This window comes from Paramisgurnus dabryanus, chromosome 10 (genome assembly GCF_030506205.2).
Source record: "Paramisgurnus dabryanus chromosome 10, PD_genome_1.1, whole genome shotgun sequence".
Classification (NCBI taxonomy): Eukaryota; Metazoa; Chordata; class Actinopteri; order Cypriniformes; family Cobitidae; genus Paramisgurnus; species Paramisgurnus dabryanus.
Genome location: NC_133346.1, coordinates 18,122,231 through 18,136,766, shown reverse-complemented (window position 1 = coordinate 18,136,766; position 14,536 = coordinate 18,122,231). Strand labels below are relative to the sequence as shown.

General features: G+C 36.7%; 1 protein-coding gene across 2 annotated transcripts in view; it reads left to right on the top strand.

Annotated features, from left to right (window-relative positions):
• The window catches only part of lrrtm4l1 (leucine rich repeat transmembrane neuronal 4 like 1), a 46,727-nt gene extending 32,486 nt beyond the window's left edge, over positions 1–14,241 (top strand). For both annotated transcript variants that reach the window (XR_010544846.1, XM_065290490.2), the window contains exon 3: positions 12,566–14,241. Coding sequence is in view for 1 of the 2 variants with exons in the window: in XM_065290490.2 (XP_065146562.1) it covers positions 12,566–12,631 (66 nt within the window). In the remaining variant the exon portion in view is untranslated. The remainder of the gene's footprint in view (positions 1–12,565) is intronic.
• The last annotated feature ends 295 nt before the right edge of the window (positions 14,242–14,536 follow it).

Below are 14,536 nucleotides of genomic sequence, written 5' to 3'. Positions count from 1 at the left end.
TTCACTCTGAGCATGCGGCAGTATTAAAACTATCTCAAAACTGCATTAAAGTTTTCATTTGATGAGTACACACATACACACACTTTAATCTAACAGACCTTTCGTGCCAGGCTGACAGGCATATTAGCTTAGATGACAGTGCAAGCTCTGTTTGGTCAGATCATCTTTCTTATTAAATCAGTCATTTTAATCTTCCGTGGACTCGCTTGAAGAAAATTTTAAGTTGGAAAAGTCAGTGACATCTGATGATAGCTGTGAACCACTTAGGGTTAAATGAATAGTTATAGAAACCTATGCTTCCTTTCATAGCTTGTAAATTGCTTTTCCAATATGTAATCATTGACGATTTGTCCTGACGTTTCTTGACCAATTCCCACATTTCAATGTGCACAAGGAGAGATATGATCTGAAAACTACAGTAGATGGAAGACATTCAGTTAAGGGATAGTCCACTTTTTTGAAAATATGCTTATTTTTCAGCTCCCCTAGAGTTAAATATTTGAATCTTACCATTTTGAAATCCATTCAGCTGATCTCCGAGTCTGGCGCACTTTTAGCATAGCTTAGCACAATCCATTGAATCTGATTAGACCATTAGCATTGCGCTAAAAAATAGCCAAAGACTTTCAATATTTTTCCTATTTAAAACTTGACTCTTCTGTAGTTATATCATGTACTAAGACTGACAGAAAATTAAAAGTTGCGATTTTCTAGCAGATATGCTAGGAACTATACTCTCAAACTGGCTTAATATAATCAAGGACTTTGCTGCTGTAACATGGCTGGAGCAGGCGTAGTGATATTACACAGTGCCCGAAAATAGTTCCCTGTTATTGAAAGTAACCAAGGGTACTATACTAGTCAACATTTGAAGTGGATCAAAAACGTTCATCAAAGTTGTCCTAAGACATGAAAGGGTATTGGGTATTGGTTTTAGGACAACTTTTAGGAAAGGTTTTGATCCACTTCAAATGTTGACTAGTGTATTTTATGGCGTTGCGTCAAATCACTCTTTGGTTATTTTTTAGCGTGATGCTAATGGTCTAATCAGATTTAATGGATTATGCTAAGCTATGCTAAAAGTGGTACCGCCAGATTGCCTGAATAAATTCCAAAACGGTAAAACTAAATTGTTTAACTCTAGGGGAGCTGGAAAAGTCCTATTTTCAAAAAAAGTGGAGTGTCCCTATTAATTTTGGGGTCGATCTTTGCCTGTCCCAGACAAAAGATTGCCATCATGGAACAACTGTGGCAATTTTTGTGATCGTGGCACTTTATCGGTGGTCCTATGTCTAACTGTGCATTCAGACCGCCACCGGCGAGAGCGTCAAAGTGGCCGGAAGTCATTCATTTTCAATGAGAGCCGGCGGCGAACTCCGGCGAGCAGCGGCGCGGTGCGTCATGTACAGCGTGAGCGTCGAGGAGAGTTGAAATCAGCTCAACTTTATGGTAATGAGATATGACGCGGTTCGGCGGCAACCAATCGGAAGGCGGAAATGTTCACCGGCAACCAATCGGAAGGCGGAAACCTCCGCCTGAGAGGAGTTCAGAGAATGCATTCGAGCGCCAGAGCGTCCACTACAACTTTTCTTTAGTGTCATTGTCAGGGCAGCCAGAGCTTTTATTGACGCTCTCGCCGGTGGCGGTCTGAATGCACAGTTACAGTGAGAGGTTCAAAGACGTCCGTTTTCCCGGTCTTGGGTACAAAGGTAGCCTACGATAGTTTTCTGACAATATCAGAAATTCAGCATGATCAATGCACAGTATGATTGCTACTACAATCTGTGCACCGATATTTGTTTACCACTAGCGCATGCTGGTGATGTTGCTAACGTGTAACGCAGCCGTCGAAGCCTCCGATTCAATAGGTATCATCTACATGATACCTTGCCCAAGTTTAAACGATCCATTTCGCACAGTGTGAATTACTAATAAGGTGATCTTATAGGAGTGCAAAAATCCTGCAGTGTATCCCGGGCTTTACACAAAGCTTAAAATGGTTTCAGCAGAATAAAAAAAACTCTCACAATTTACTCGCCTTCATGCCATCCCAGACGTCCTGTTTACGACTTCAGCCAAATTCTTCAGTCAAACACAAACAAAAGATTTAATACTAAAGTGCCTTCATGTTACTTTATTTTATATGGGTCTCAAAACAGCAAAGCTTCAAAAGAACATGCATCCATCATAAGGGTAATATGATGGCAGTTTATGAAAATTATTCATTTGTGTTCTGCTGCAGAAAGAAGGTCATATATTATGCATTTGCGCATTTGGCAGATACTTTAATCCAAAGCGATTTACAGTACAACACAAGGTACGCATTTTTATCAGTATGTGTGTTCCCTGGGTTCAAACCCATGACATTTCGCACTGCTAATGAAATGCTGTACCACTGAGCTACATACACTGTACAGTACAATGTCTAGAATGGGATGAGGGTGAGTAAATTAAGTGAGCTATTCCTTAAATTATGGGGCATGAGTCATTAGGTATGTTTTTATCAATTTTTTGCATTACTTTTTGATGGTCACCATAATATGAATAAATAGAATTTATTTTGTAATTCGTATCTTGATGATTGCTGCTTTTAGATTTCTTCTGTTGATTTATTTCCCATTGAATCTGATAGTGATATATTGGGTTTCTGTATATGTGGGCTGGGAATTGCATGATATGTGTGTAAATCTGTGGTGGGTGATTATCCATGGAGGTTTGTGAACTGACTGTACACTCTAAAAAAAACAAAAAATGCTGGGTTATTTTCATATATGTGTGAATTATTGAAGGCCGATTGAGCAGGGTGGACAGAATATGGTAGGAAGCTGTATTTTTTTCAGGGGGCAGGCATGTTTGACACATGAAGGCTGGAGTCATGCACTCCACTGAAAATAAATAATACACTTCCTTCTATCTTCCTCCATTTTATATTGTGCCACAAGGGACAGGGGACAGACTTTTCTGAAACTTTTTTGAGCTCCTCTTACTGAAAGAAAATATTTCATTGTTTTTTTTTAATGGCTTTGTAATATTTTGTTTGCTAGTTAATGACTTCATATATGTATATTTGTGTGAGAAGTTCTTTCTCAGGGTTCTGCAGTTAATTAGATTATTAGTTGGTTTTCAGCTATTGTACTGTATGACAGGTCTACTTTTGAATATTAACTGTGACCTCTCTGTGCTTTATATCCATGCAACTGCAGTGAAATATTGCTCACGATCATGGCTGTGACTATTCTCATTGCTAAAAAATATGCAGTAACAACTTTCTTAGGAGCTAATTATCACCACTGACAATGATATTGACAGTTAAATGTTTAATAATAGTTCAAAAAAGGTGTTATAAAAGCTATGTCATGTAGTCAGATTGACCGTGTAACATTTGCGAGAAAATGTGAGATTTCTTATAAAGAAAATATATCTTATATTTCAGATGTTTGAGATTACTGTATATTGACCAAACAGAGAAAAAACCCTAGGGATCTGGGGTCTCATTTATAAAATGCTGCGTAGAAACCTTCCTAAATCTTACGATTTGTTGCAGAGGGGTTGAGCGATTTGTTTTTCTCATATTGTTTTCACGCTGCCAAAAGATGGTCTCCTGCTAATTTATGGAAAGGTATGTTTTTCCATCGAGTTATTGATGAAAGAGTTGGCAATTGGCAACTGGTGGCATGTAGGTAAATTTTTTCATCATATGTTTTTTTCGTTTTCTGAGTTAGATGTGTAAGGTACCAAATCCAATGCTATGTCATCTTAATAAGCGTCTTGTTGACTAAAACATAGCATCATTTTGAAAATGTCTGCAGCTCTTAGCAACCTTCTTGGTAGGCTTGAAAATATTTTCACCCAGCGGGGTTAGTTGTAACGCCTCAGCACTAATGATGTGAAAACCGAAAAACCCAAATTCTTGCCATTGTTTTAAATAGGCTACTCACTAATGATTGTTGGCTGCCAACAAAATATTTGTGCCTTATCAAATGTCTTAACAAAAATGGTTTGTCAAAATTAATTTTGTTCATACCATTAATATTGAAGGAATTAGGTCATGTCAAAGATTGAAATCAGAATGAAATGAATGGCTAAATTCAGACTTTGATGCTCATTATCTAAGAATTTGATTTTGAGACTTTAGTATTTTTACAGACAGGGTCACATATAGAAAAATTGTCATAATTGTGCTGCTTTTTCTCACATATTTAGCCATTTGTATCCATTTATGGAACTATTTATAGAAAAGGGCTGGATGAATGAATACAGTGTGGATACCTATCTATTATAGACAGATATATAAACAATATCCACTTCAAGTATATAGACAAAATAGTATCTAAATATTTGCCTGCAAACTTAATTTTTAGCAAGTGTTACAACTAACCCCCTGCCTGTTATAATTAACCCCACCTATGGGGTAAGTTGTAACGTTTGCACTTCTGTCATGTTTGTTGTAATTGTCCAAGAATGGTAAGTAATAGAAACAAACTTCAAATGCTTATGTGTAGTAGAGATGTGTGTGTTGCTTGTGTAAAAACTAAATTAATCAAACTCAATTTTTTTTAATGATTCAGCCAAACGCAAAAAGCATTTGGTTGTGCCCCGCTCTCCCCTACTATTTATACTATTAGCTCTATACGGTTTTGTATGTCATAAAATATACACAATTCAAACTAAGTTGACACATCCATGATACATAACTCTGGGGGTAGGTCTCAGTTACGATGGAGTATGTATAAACAAAAAAAAGTTTTCCTCTAGGCCGCTCTGTCTATTAACATCACTATTAGCTGAAGAAATGTTTCCAGTTATTCAAATAATAACTCTCTCTCTAGCGAATTTCAATATTGCCTTTCTTGAGATTAGGGACCAATGATTAGCAATATCCATCTTGAGGTGAATAATATCTTACATGTGGCTCAGCCTTAATGAGTTCAATAATGGAAAAATGAACAAACACAACCCCAGGGTTTCAAGCAGACCTCCGCTGTCTTATATTTACATAGAGTCAAGGCTGATAAACCCCGTATTTGTCATAGTAAATGAATCAGAAACACCACCCCAACAATCTCTTGTAATACCTACCCAGTCTCACAAAGTTTCGTGATATAGTCACGTATTTTTTTGATTCTTTTTTCGTGCTATTATCACAAAATTTCATGTTTTTTCGTGATCGTATAACGAATTCCTGTTTTCGTGTGATTATCACGTATTGGTTACTCAACTGCTTTTTCCTATTTTTAAACCATTGTCGCTTCGGTTTAGGGTTAGATTTGGTGCTTGCATTAGAATGTCACTTTATATATTGGTTTATACAATTTTTTCTGATTTATTTTTTATATGTCGCCTGGCGTTAGGGTTAGAGTTGGGTTTGGTTAGGGATGTCATTTTATGTAAATCTAACCCTAAACCGAAGCGACAATGGTAAGAAAATAGGACAAAACAGTTGAGTAACCAATACGTGATAATCACACGAAAACAGGAATTCGTTATACGATCACGAAAAAACACGAAATTTTGTGATAATAGCACGAAAAAAGAATTAAAAAAAAATACGTGACTATATAACGAAATTTCGTGAGACTGGGCTGTGTAATACACATTAGGGCTGGGAAAAAAATCACGCATGTGTAAATTATTTTGCTGCCAATATGAAATTAAGTAACACTATGATGATCTTAATATGAGTTTCTTTGCTATTGTGGGGATGGGGGGAAGATTTGGGTGGATACTAGGGTTGGATTGAAAGTATTATTTTTTCCACAAAGCACAGTTGAACAGTGATCTTACATGTTTGACCGTTGCATTGCAGCACTTTTCTGTTATCAAAAGCCTGTCTCAAGAGTTACCCTTGAGTTCCCTTTTTAAAACCATTCCTGAGTGCAGTATCCTACAGTATGTGTTCACAATGCTCCACAGTACTGCTTGCAATGATAAAACGCTTGAATCCCTGGAAATCAATCATGAAATCAAACTTTGATGCACCTAATCATACCATTATATAAAAATATACATACCTTATTATTTTTATAACTAGATATTTACATTTAAATAAAACACTTAAGTTATATTCATTTTTAATAGGGGTGCACTGGGCAAAAGCTAACGCGGGGTTAGTTGTAACACGGACTGTTTACATTGTTGCACAAGGTTTACCACTTTTTTTTCCCCGTAATTTTTTCACACTGCCAAAATACGATCTCCCACGAATTATTGGAAATTTATAATGTTTTTTTTAGAGAGTTATTGAGGAATAAGTGTTTTGGTGGCTTGTACAGTAAGTACATTTTTTCATTATATGTTTTTTTCGGTTTCTAAGTTGGGTGTGTAAGATACCAAATTCAATGCTATGTCATATTAATCAGTGTCTTGTTGACAAAAACATAGCATCGTTTTGAAATATGTCTGCAGCTCTTAACAACTTTTTTGGTGGGCTTGAAAATATTTTTACCCAGCGGGGTTAATTGTAACGCTGTGTTACAACTAACCCCTCAGCACTTACGATATGAAAACCGCTAACGTTAGCGTAATTCTTGCATTTGTTTTAAACAGGCTACACACGAATGATTGCTGGCTGCCAATAAAATAAATGTGCCTGTCTTATAAAACATTGTGTGTCAAATTTATTTTTATTCATATCTTTAATATTAATTGAATAAGGTCACGTCAAAGATTGAAATCATAATGAAATGAATGGCTAAAATCAGACTTTGATGCTCATTTTCTCAGAATTTGATTTTGAAACAGTAGTATGGTTATTACAGACAAGGTCACGTATTAAAAAAAAAAATTTTTTTGTCATAATTGTGCTGCTGTCTCTCACATATTTAGACATTTGTATCCATTTAAAATTTTACTATTGTTAGAAAAGGGCTGGATGAATGAATACAGTGTGGATACCTGTCTATTATAGGCAGATATATAAACAATATTCACTTCAAGTATAGACAAAATAGTATTGAAATATTTGCCTGCAAACTTAATTTTAAGCAAGTGTTACAACTAACCCCCTGCCTGTTACAATTAACCCCACCTATGGGGTAAGTTGTAACGTTTGCACTTCTGTCACGTTTGGTGTAATTGTCCAAGAATGGCAAGTAATAGAAACAAACTTTAAATGTTCATTTGTAGCAGAGATGTGTGTGTGTTGCTTGTGTAAAATATAATTAATCAAACTCAAAAAAATTTGAATGATTGAGCCAAAACCAAAAAGCGTTAGGTTGTGCCCCGCTCTCCCCTATACATTTTTGTTTCATTTTTGTTCAATTAGCCCTAATGCACACTTTACGAGAAGCGACTGTCTTGGAAATACCACTAAAGTCAATACCATTGCGATCACCAAAGAGAATGATTTCAAAGCCATGCGATTCAGGCACCGAAATGTTGGAAAGATTTTCAAAAGCAACCTTTATCTTGGCATTCGAAACTTTTGCTCTATTACTCTTTTCTATTTTTCATAAGAAAGAAAGAAACAGCGTACAGTCGTTGACCTCCCACTGTTTGAAAGACACAATGGGATAATTGGAGCCTTGGGCAGGAAATGAAGAGGAAAACAGCATGGATTTACTAACAGGTTGAGCCTGACATACGCCTCACTTTGCGCTTCATACTCCTGCCACAATCCGATATAATTACTGCATTTCTCTGCTCCTAATTAAACCTCACTAATATGATCTAAGTGCAGCTCTACCCGCGGTGAAGTGAGGTTAATTTCACTTCCCAAAACCGAGAGGAAAACGCGTGTAAAGTGAAAGTTCCTCATCCATTATTTAACTTGGCTCTTAACCAATGTATTTTTTGCTACTTGGTGTTAATTGGAGGTGCTGAAGGTTCAGCCAGGCGAGACTTATTAGCAGACTAATTAGTTAAGTCAGCTTTACTGCCAGGGGTTTCTGTCCACCTCCGTGTTGGAATTTACAGTCGCATGCGTCTCCTTTTCTCTAGCAGTGTTTAATGCTTTTCACCTTGTCTGTATCATTGACGTCTGTTGTCGCTTTCTTATTAGCTGGTGCCAGCTCTTTGGCCGATAATCACAGTCTTATCTGCCCAGTGATTTCGCCTTTCACTCTTGTGTCCATAACAGTGACTGTTTTTAACATACTAGCATGCTACTACAACTATATCTGTATGGTGTGTGTAATTCAAATAGATTTGCATGTGATAATGTAAAATATTTATGTATTGGTGACTTACAAATGGAGAATGTAAAACACTGACCTTGCATTTCACTATATTCAACCGGGCAATCCTGTATCCCACAATGCAAAGCATGTGTCCTATTCACATACATATTGTATGATTTCAATAGACCACCAGTGCAAAAAACAAACTAAGTGCAAAATAAGTACTTTAACGTGATAACTGAGATAATGTCATGAGACATGACATTAAATTGTGGAATGTTTACAGTATATTCATAAAATTGATACATTCAGACACGGGAGACCACTACAAAGTTAGCATCAGTCAAGCATTAAAGTGAATATTCTATTATGAACTTTGGTTGAAAGGAGATGTGTCTTCTGTGTTGTATTATTAACAATTCACAACACACAACAGTGTCAGAGATGTGTAGTTTTAGCTCAAACCTCACGACTTTTCTTGAAGTACAGGTTACGGAGCTCAAGGATATACATTGTGTGCTGTTATGCTTGTGTTTTTAGCACTCTAGAGTGTAGAGCATCTGCTTTGAGCATTTGTTTGCAGTGTGCCGAAGTGCTTGCCTATCCTCTTCATTTTTGTTGAAGTTACTGAAAGTACTTTCAGCCTCTTGTGAAAGTTCACTCGAAATCTACGTCTGGCCTTCACCTTGTGTCAGCCACTTTGACTACAAGAATATCAAAGCTCAAACTTAGGAAGCTTAAATCAAATCTCTTGCAATGGTGGAAATAGTGGTCAGTCTAGTTGGCTTAGCTGTTAGACACAAAATGCAACTTTCCTTATCCTTATCTTTTCCTCGCCAAATTAACTTCTTTAGAATCCTTTCCGTTTGGCAGATTGAGTGCATTTACCACACATACCCAACAGATCACTATAATCAATGATGCATTCACGTGCCACTTCTGAGGTTGATTACGAGTTTGTTGTGTTCAGGTGTTTTGTAGTCGGAAAGAATCGAGGATGCCAAATTCATGCTATTTTTGCGGTGTATAAAATATATACAAAATGTCTCAAATGATTATTCATATATGTAAATATGTACTACTTTAATGACAAGACAAGGAAATGAAGCTGTTGCAGATATAAACTAATACAGCATACACTCTCAGAAAAAAGGTATAAAAGTTCCTAATATGTACCATTTATGGCACTTTTATATTGCATAGTACCCCACGGTTTGGGTCGCATCTGGTTAGCTTACGTTTGGGGGCTTTACGTAGTACCCAATAGTTTTTTAGTACCACGTCTTTTGGGTTTCTAAGCGACCCAAGCTGATACCAAAACGTGACATGAAAACACTGTGGATGACTGATTGGTCTGAGAGAATCGTCACTACCAGCGTTACCACTATAAAGTAAAAGATTAGCTTTACCTTCATGCTAGCTTGCGCTGTCTCGAGCAAACCTGTTGTCATCTGTGCTCTGCTATTAGTTCCCAAACTCCCTTTTAGTGATGAAAAACATCCACAGGTTGAGAATCAGACACCATATCAGTTTTTTCCAAAAGTTTCGCGACACGCACTTCCGGATATATGCTTAAATGCAACTAAATGAGGCTCGGCATAGTGCGTCGATTTACGCCACAGGTGTGTGTATAGAGGTACTGAAAAACGTGATGTGCAAAAATCTATTTGTGGTGGTCAATTTTAATTTTGTGGCGGACTGAGAAATAACGTTAAATGATTGTACGGGGATGTATTCCAGCGCTCTCACTTGTATGATGTCAGAGCAGTAGGCAGCGCAAATAAAACAACACGCATATAATCCCTCCCACTCTGAAGTGTTACTAAACTAGATGGAAAAGCTAATGAGGTGAGCTGACCCGACCTGACCCAAACCAAACCGTGGGGTACTATGCAATAGAAAAGCGCTATTACTTACAGAAGTATGTACCTCTAAGGTACCAGCGTGTACCCTACAACTACCAATATGTACCTTTTAAGTACAAAGGTGTACCTTTTGAAAAGGTACCACCTCAGTGACAACTTTTGTACTTTCATGTAACTTTTTCTGAGAGTGTAACAACAGAAATCCTTCTTTCATCTGCCATTTTTAAAATCTTTGGACTGGGTATTAAAATTGTTTCTGAACTTTCCAGAGGTAAAAAAAATAAAAACTTCATCAGAGGGCATTTATGTGCAAAGTTAACATCTAAAAAGAATGTGAAGGCAACATTTATATCACAGACAATTGCAGTTTTCAAAATTCAAACAACAACCTTAGTCAAGGGTACAAATGGCACATTTATGCATTAGCCAGGTATCTATTCAATTTTTCATTCAGATCAAATCTATTATTTTGCATTGTTGCAAAGCTTTATATAAAACAATTTGCAGAAGGGACATAAAAACAATTCAGATATAAAAAAAGAAATTTGCGAAAAACAGGAATATTCTAAAGAACAAGATCATATATTTTATATAAATAAATATATATAAGTTTAATTTTTTCTTATTTTGTTTTGCATAAATCTGTTAATCAACCTCAATACTGATCAAAACTACTAAATATTAACAAAATTCCATGATTTTAACTCTTTAATTGACAATTTCATAAGGGATGTCACTGATTTGGGGAAAAACACAAAATGACTGATTTTCAATGCAAAAACATCCAGTGATTGTGGATTGGATATTTTTTTACCTTTTTTACCTTGACTTTGATGCAATTGTAGTTTTTGTGCAACATCTTTTTACACACACACACGCACACATTCTGGTTTCCATGTTTTGTGGGGACATTCCATAGACGTAATGCATTTTATACCGTACAAACTGTATATTCTATTCCCCTTACCTGCCCCATTCCCTAAACCCAACCATCACAAAAACCTTTCTTGTACCTTAGATTTTCAATACACATCATCTTGTTTGATTTATAAGCTTGTTTCCTCATGGGGACATCAAAATGTCCCCACAAGGTCACAAAAACACTGGTTTTCCTATCTTTGTGGGGACAATTGGTCCCCACAACGTGATAATTACCAGGCACACACACACACACACACACACACACACACACACACACACACACACACACACACACACACACACACACACACACACACACACACACACACACACACAGTATTATGCTGTAATACTCCATATAACTCAGTGCTACTAAAGGGTTAATGGTGCCACATAGTGATCCCCAGACATTTTACCTCTTTGCAAAAGGAAAAACCACCAACAATCAAGAATGCATGATTATATAATGTCATAGCTTTGTAATAAAAAAAAAACATGGTTATAATGGATATCAATGGGGCAAAAACAGCTACGAACAGTAAACAAGGAAGAAAAAAATTAGATGCTGCACAAAAACTAAAAATGCCGCAAAGCCAATGTTTTTATTATTCAATAAAACATCACAGTTATGTAATGCCTTTTTCTTTGCTCAGTGTTGAAGGTGCGAAACCCAGAAGGCTTCCCCTACAGTGCAAATTTCACTTCACTAATATAAAAGAATGAAATGAAAGACTTTTCAGATTCTTTAGCTTTTGTAAAGGCAGACACAGTACTTTGTCATTCATAAAGGCAGTTCTGGTTGGCTGTTGTACACCAACGCCTCTTAAACAATAAAATCCATGTAAGGTATATTGCCTAATTTGATGTTGTTGCATATTGCCGTTTTAAATTTATTTATAAATGCATACGATTTTTATTCAAAGGGTGAACAAATACGTGTATTCTGTCTATAGTACTAATTAGTATGCAGATGGATTTTCTTAATCCATTTAAGACAAAGTGCTCATGTCAGGCGAGGTCGCGTGAGCTGGCTAAATTTACTGATCTTAACTTTTAATATCGTGACAATAATAGCACGCAATGTGCTGCCATATTTCAATTTCTGACTCGAAATGATTTTCATTGCATCGGCCAAAAGACTGCTGCCTCGACAACTTTTTAAAGAAACAGTTCAGCCAAAAATGTAAATTCTGGGATCATATACTCACCCCAATCACTAACTTTCTTATTTTATTAACATGTCAAGGAGAACTGGGGATGTCAATAATTTTTGTGAACAATTAATTGGAGTTTGTTCTGTTCCTCTCGCCAATCTATCACCTTGAAATATAATGAACAGGTTCTTATGGAGTCCTTTAATAAAACTTGTATAGCCCCACTCTTCATTTACTTTCTTTTATTCATCTGTGTTATTGGGAAGAATGAGTACATATTTAAAACAACACGGGGATGAGTAGCCTAACATTGGTTGAGCTGTTTCTGTAATGCTCATGCATGACTGCTTCATTTCGCATACAGTATGACCGCATGTAGCACCTTTATCATTATGCTTACATTAAATACAGTAATTAGATTTCTCTTTAATCAGTTTTTTGGGCTATTCACTGTATCAGTACCAATCGTATTAGGTTAATTTTCTTGTCTCTTATTTGTTACCTGCAGAATGAATACACCTGTCCTAGACCATTACCAGGGACTTGGATCGGAGACTTGCCCACCATACACTAAAGGGAACGTTTTGTTCAGCACGAAATAATCCACCTTTTTACCTACCGACGTTTTATCAATCACATCAACTTTTGCTCCCATAATGCCACTCACGCTTTTACTGCTTTGAGATCTGGATATAATCGAATCGGAAATCCGAAAAGGATTCACTACAGCCGGACGATTCTTCGGATGCATATTTTATTAAAAGGATGTTTCGTTTATTTGGATGGCCCACTTTGTACTTTAATTCACAGAGACTGAAACTGTGATGAGGACTTCAGATGGGCCATATGAAACAGGGTCATATTGCTTGATTGAAGAGCAGTGGATCATACCAATGAAAGTTATCCAGCCTTTGATTAACTACCCAGCGCCAATAAACTGAACTTTACATAAACTGTGCGACGAATCCACAGTCTTTGTTGATAGACCCTCAGATTAAAACCCATCCTTTGTTATTTAATGTAAATTTGTGTATCAGAATAACTCATAATAAAAAACGACTTTGATTTCAAACTGCTGTCTAATACTGGATTTGCTTGACTTTTGCAAATCTCTGTACAGTTTTGTTTAAGTAGCGTTTACATGCCGTTTATAACACTAATACACTTTGTTCTGTTATGCAGACTTCTTCAGACATGGACTATGAACTCGAACTATGCCAACATTGACGTATATAATGACATTTTATTGGACTGTGTTTAAACATTGGGATGTTTGTAAGCTACGCAAATGTGTGTGTGTGTGTAACTATCAAGGTTTAAAATATGGATAAGACATTTTAAATGCCAGTGTGAAGTGTGTATTTTTATTACAATTTTAAAATGCTGTATTTTCTCAAGAAGTGAGAAAAGGTTAACTTCCCCGACAATGAAAAACCATTAATTTCTCTCATAATTTACTCAACCTTATGCCATCCTAGATTTATAAGACTTAATTTCTTTTTCAATAACAAATGTTTGGCGACTTCTTGTTACTGTGTTTTGTCACGAGACACAAAAAACCATAGACTTTAAAAAAAGATGGACGACGCCTGTTCGCTCCCTTCCATTGGTGAACAGTGAAGCCGCCATTGTCCCGCACTGCGCTGACATCTTGGGTCTTGAGTCTGCGCAATAGCGATTTCGGGACCAGTCATGCGCAGTAGTGAGCAGGAAGTACAGCAGCGAAATCAAAACCCCGCCCTCACTCTCGCAGAATGCGCATATCACAGCTGTCAATCATGACGTGACACCACCGTTTTTATATCATTAAATAACTAACTAAACACAAAGTTATTTTAAAAACAAACATATGAATTTACATCAGTGTGATAAAAACTACAATAAATGACAGAAACCAGGTTCAGAAAAAAGATCATTGAAGTGTAATTAATTTTTTTAGTTGGTCTCAAGTCCCATTGAATAACATGGGGAGGCGGGGTTTATGACCTATACTGGGACCAGTCACTGGGGGGCGATCGAGACGTTTTGGCTTCACTTTTCATGGCTTGTGCGGCACGCTTGCAAAAAACAATCAGATTTAGCATTGAATATTGGGGTGCCACCATACCGCTTTTTTGTTTCTATAAACTTTGCTAGCGTACAAACGTATAACTTTGCTTCAGAACACATTAACCCATTTGGTCATTTGGATTAATTTAATGGTGATTTAGGTGATGTTGACCTTAATTTGCGAAGTTAACATTGAGACCTTTTTATCTAAAATTATGCATTTGTGATCAGATGAAGAACCAAAGTCATATGCATCTGGTATAGGATGAGGGTGAGCGGCCTAAATTATGAAAGATCAACCAATGGCATGAGTTTAGGGTGGGACCACCTGTTTGTCGACCAATGGAAGAAAGGAGAGGCAGAAAGGGGGCGGGGTCTAAAAGTGAAAAGTTGGATCTTAAACTAAAAACAAATACTTAAATTGTGAACA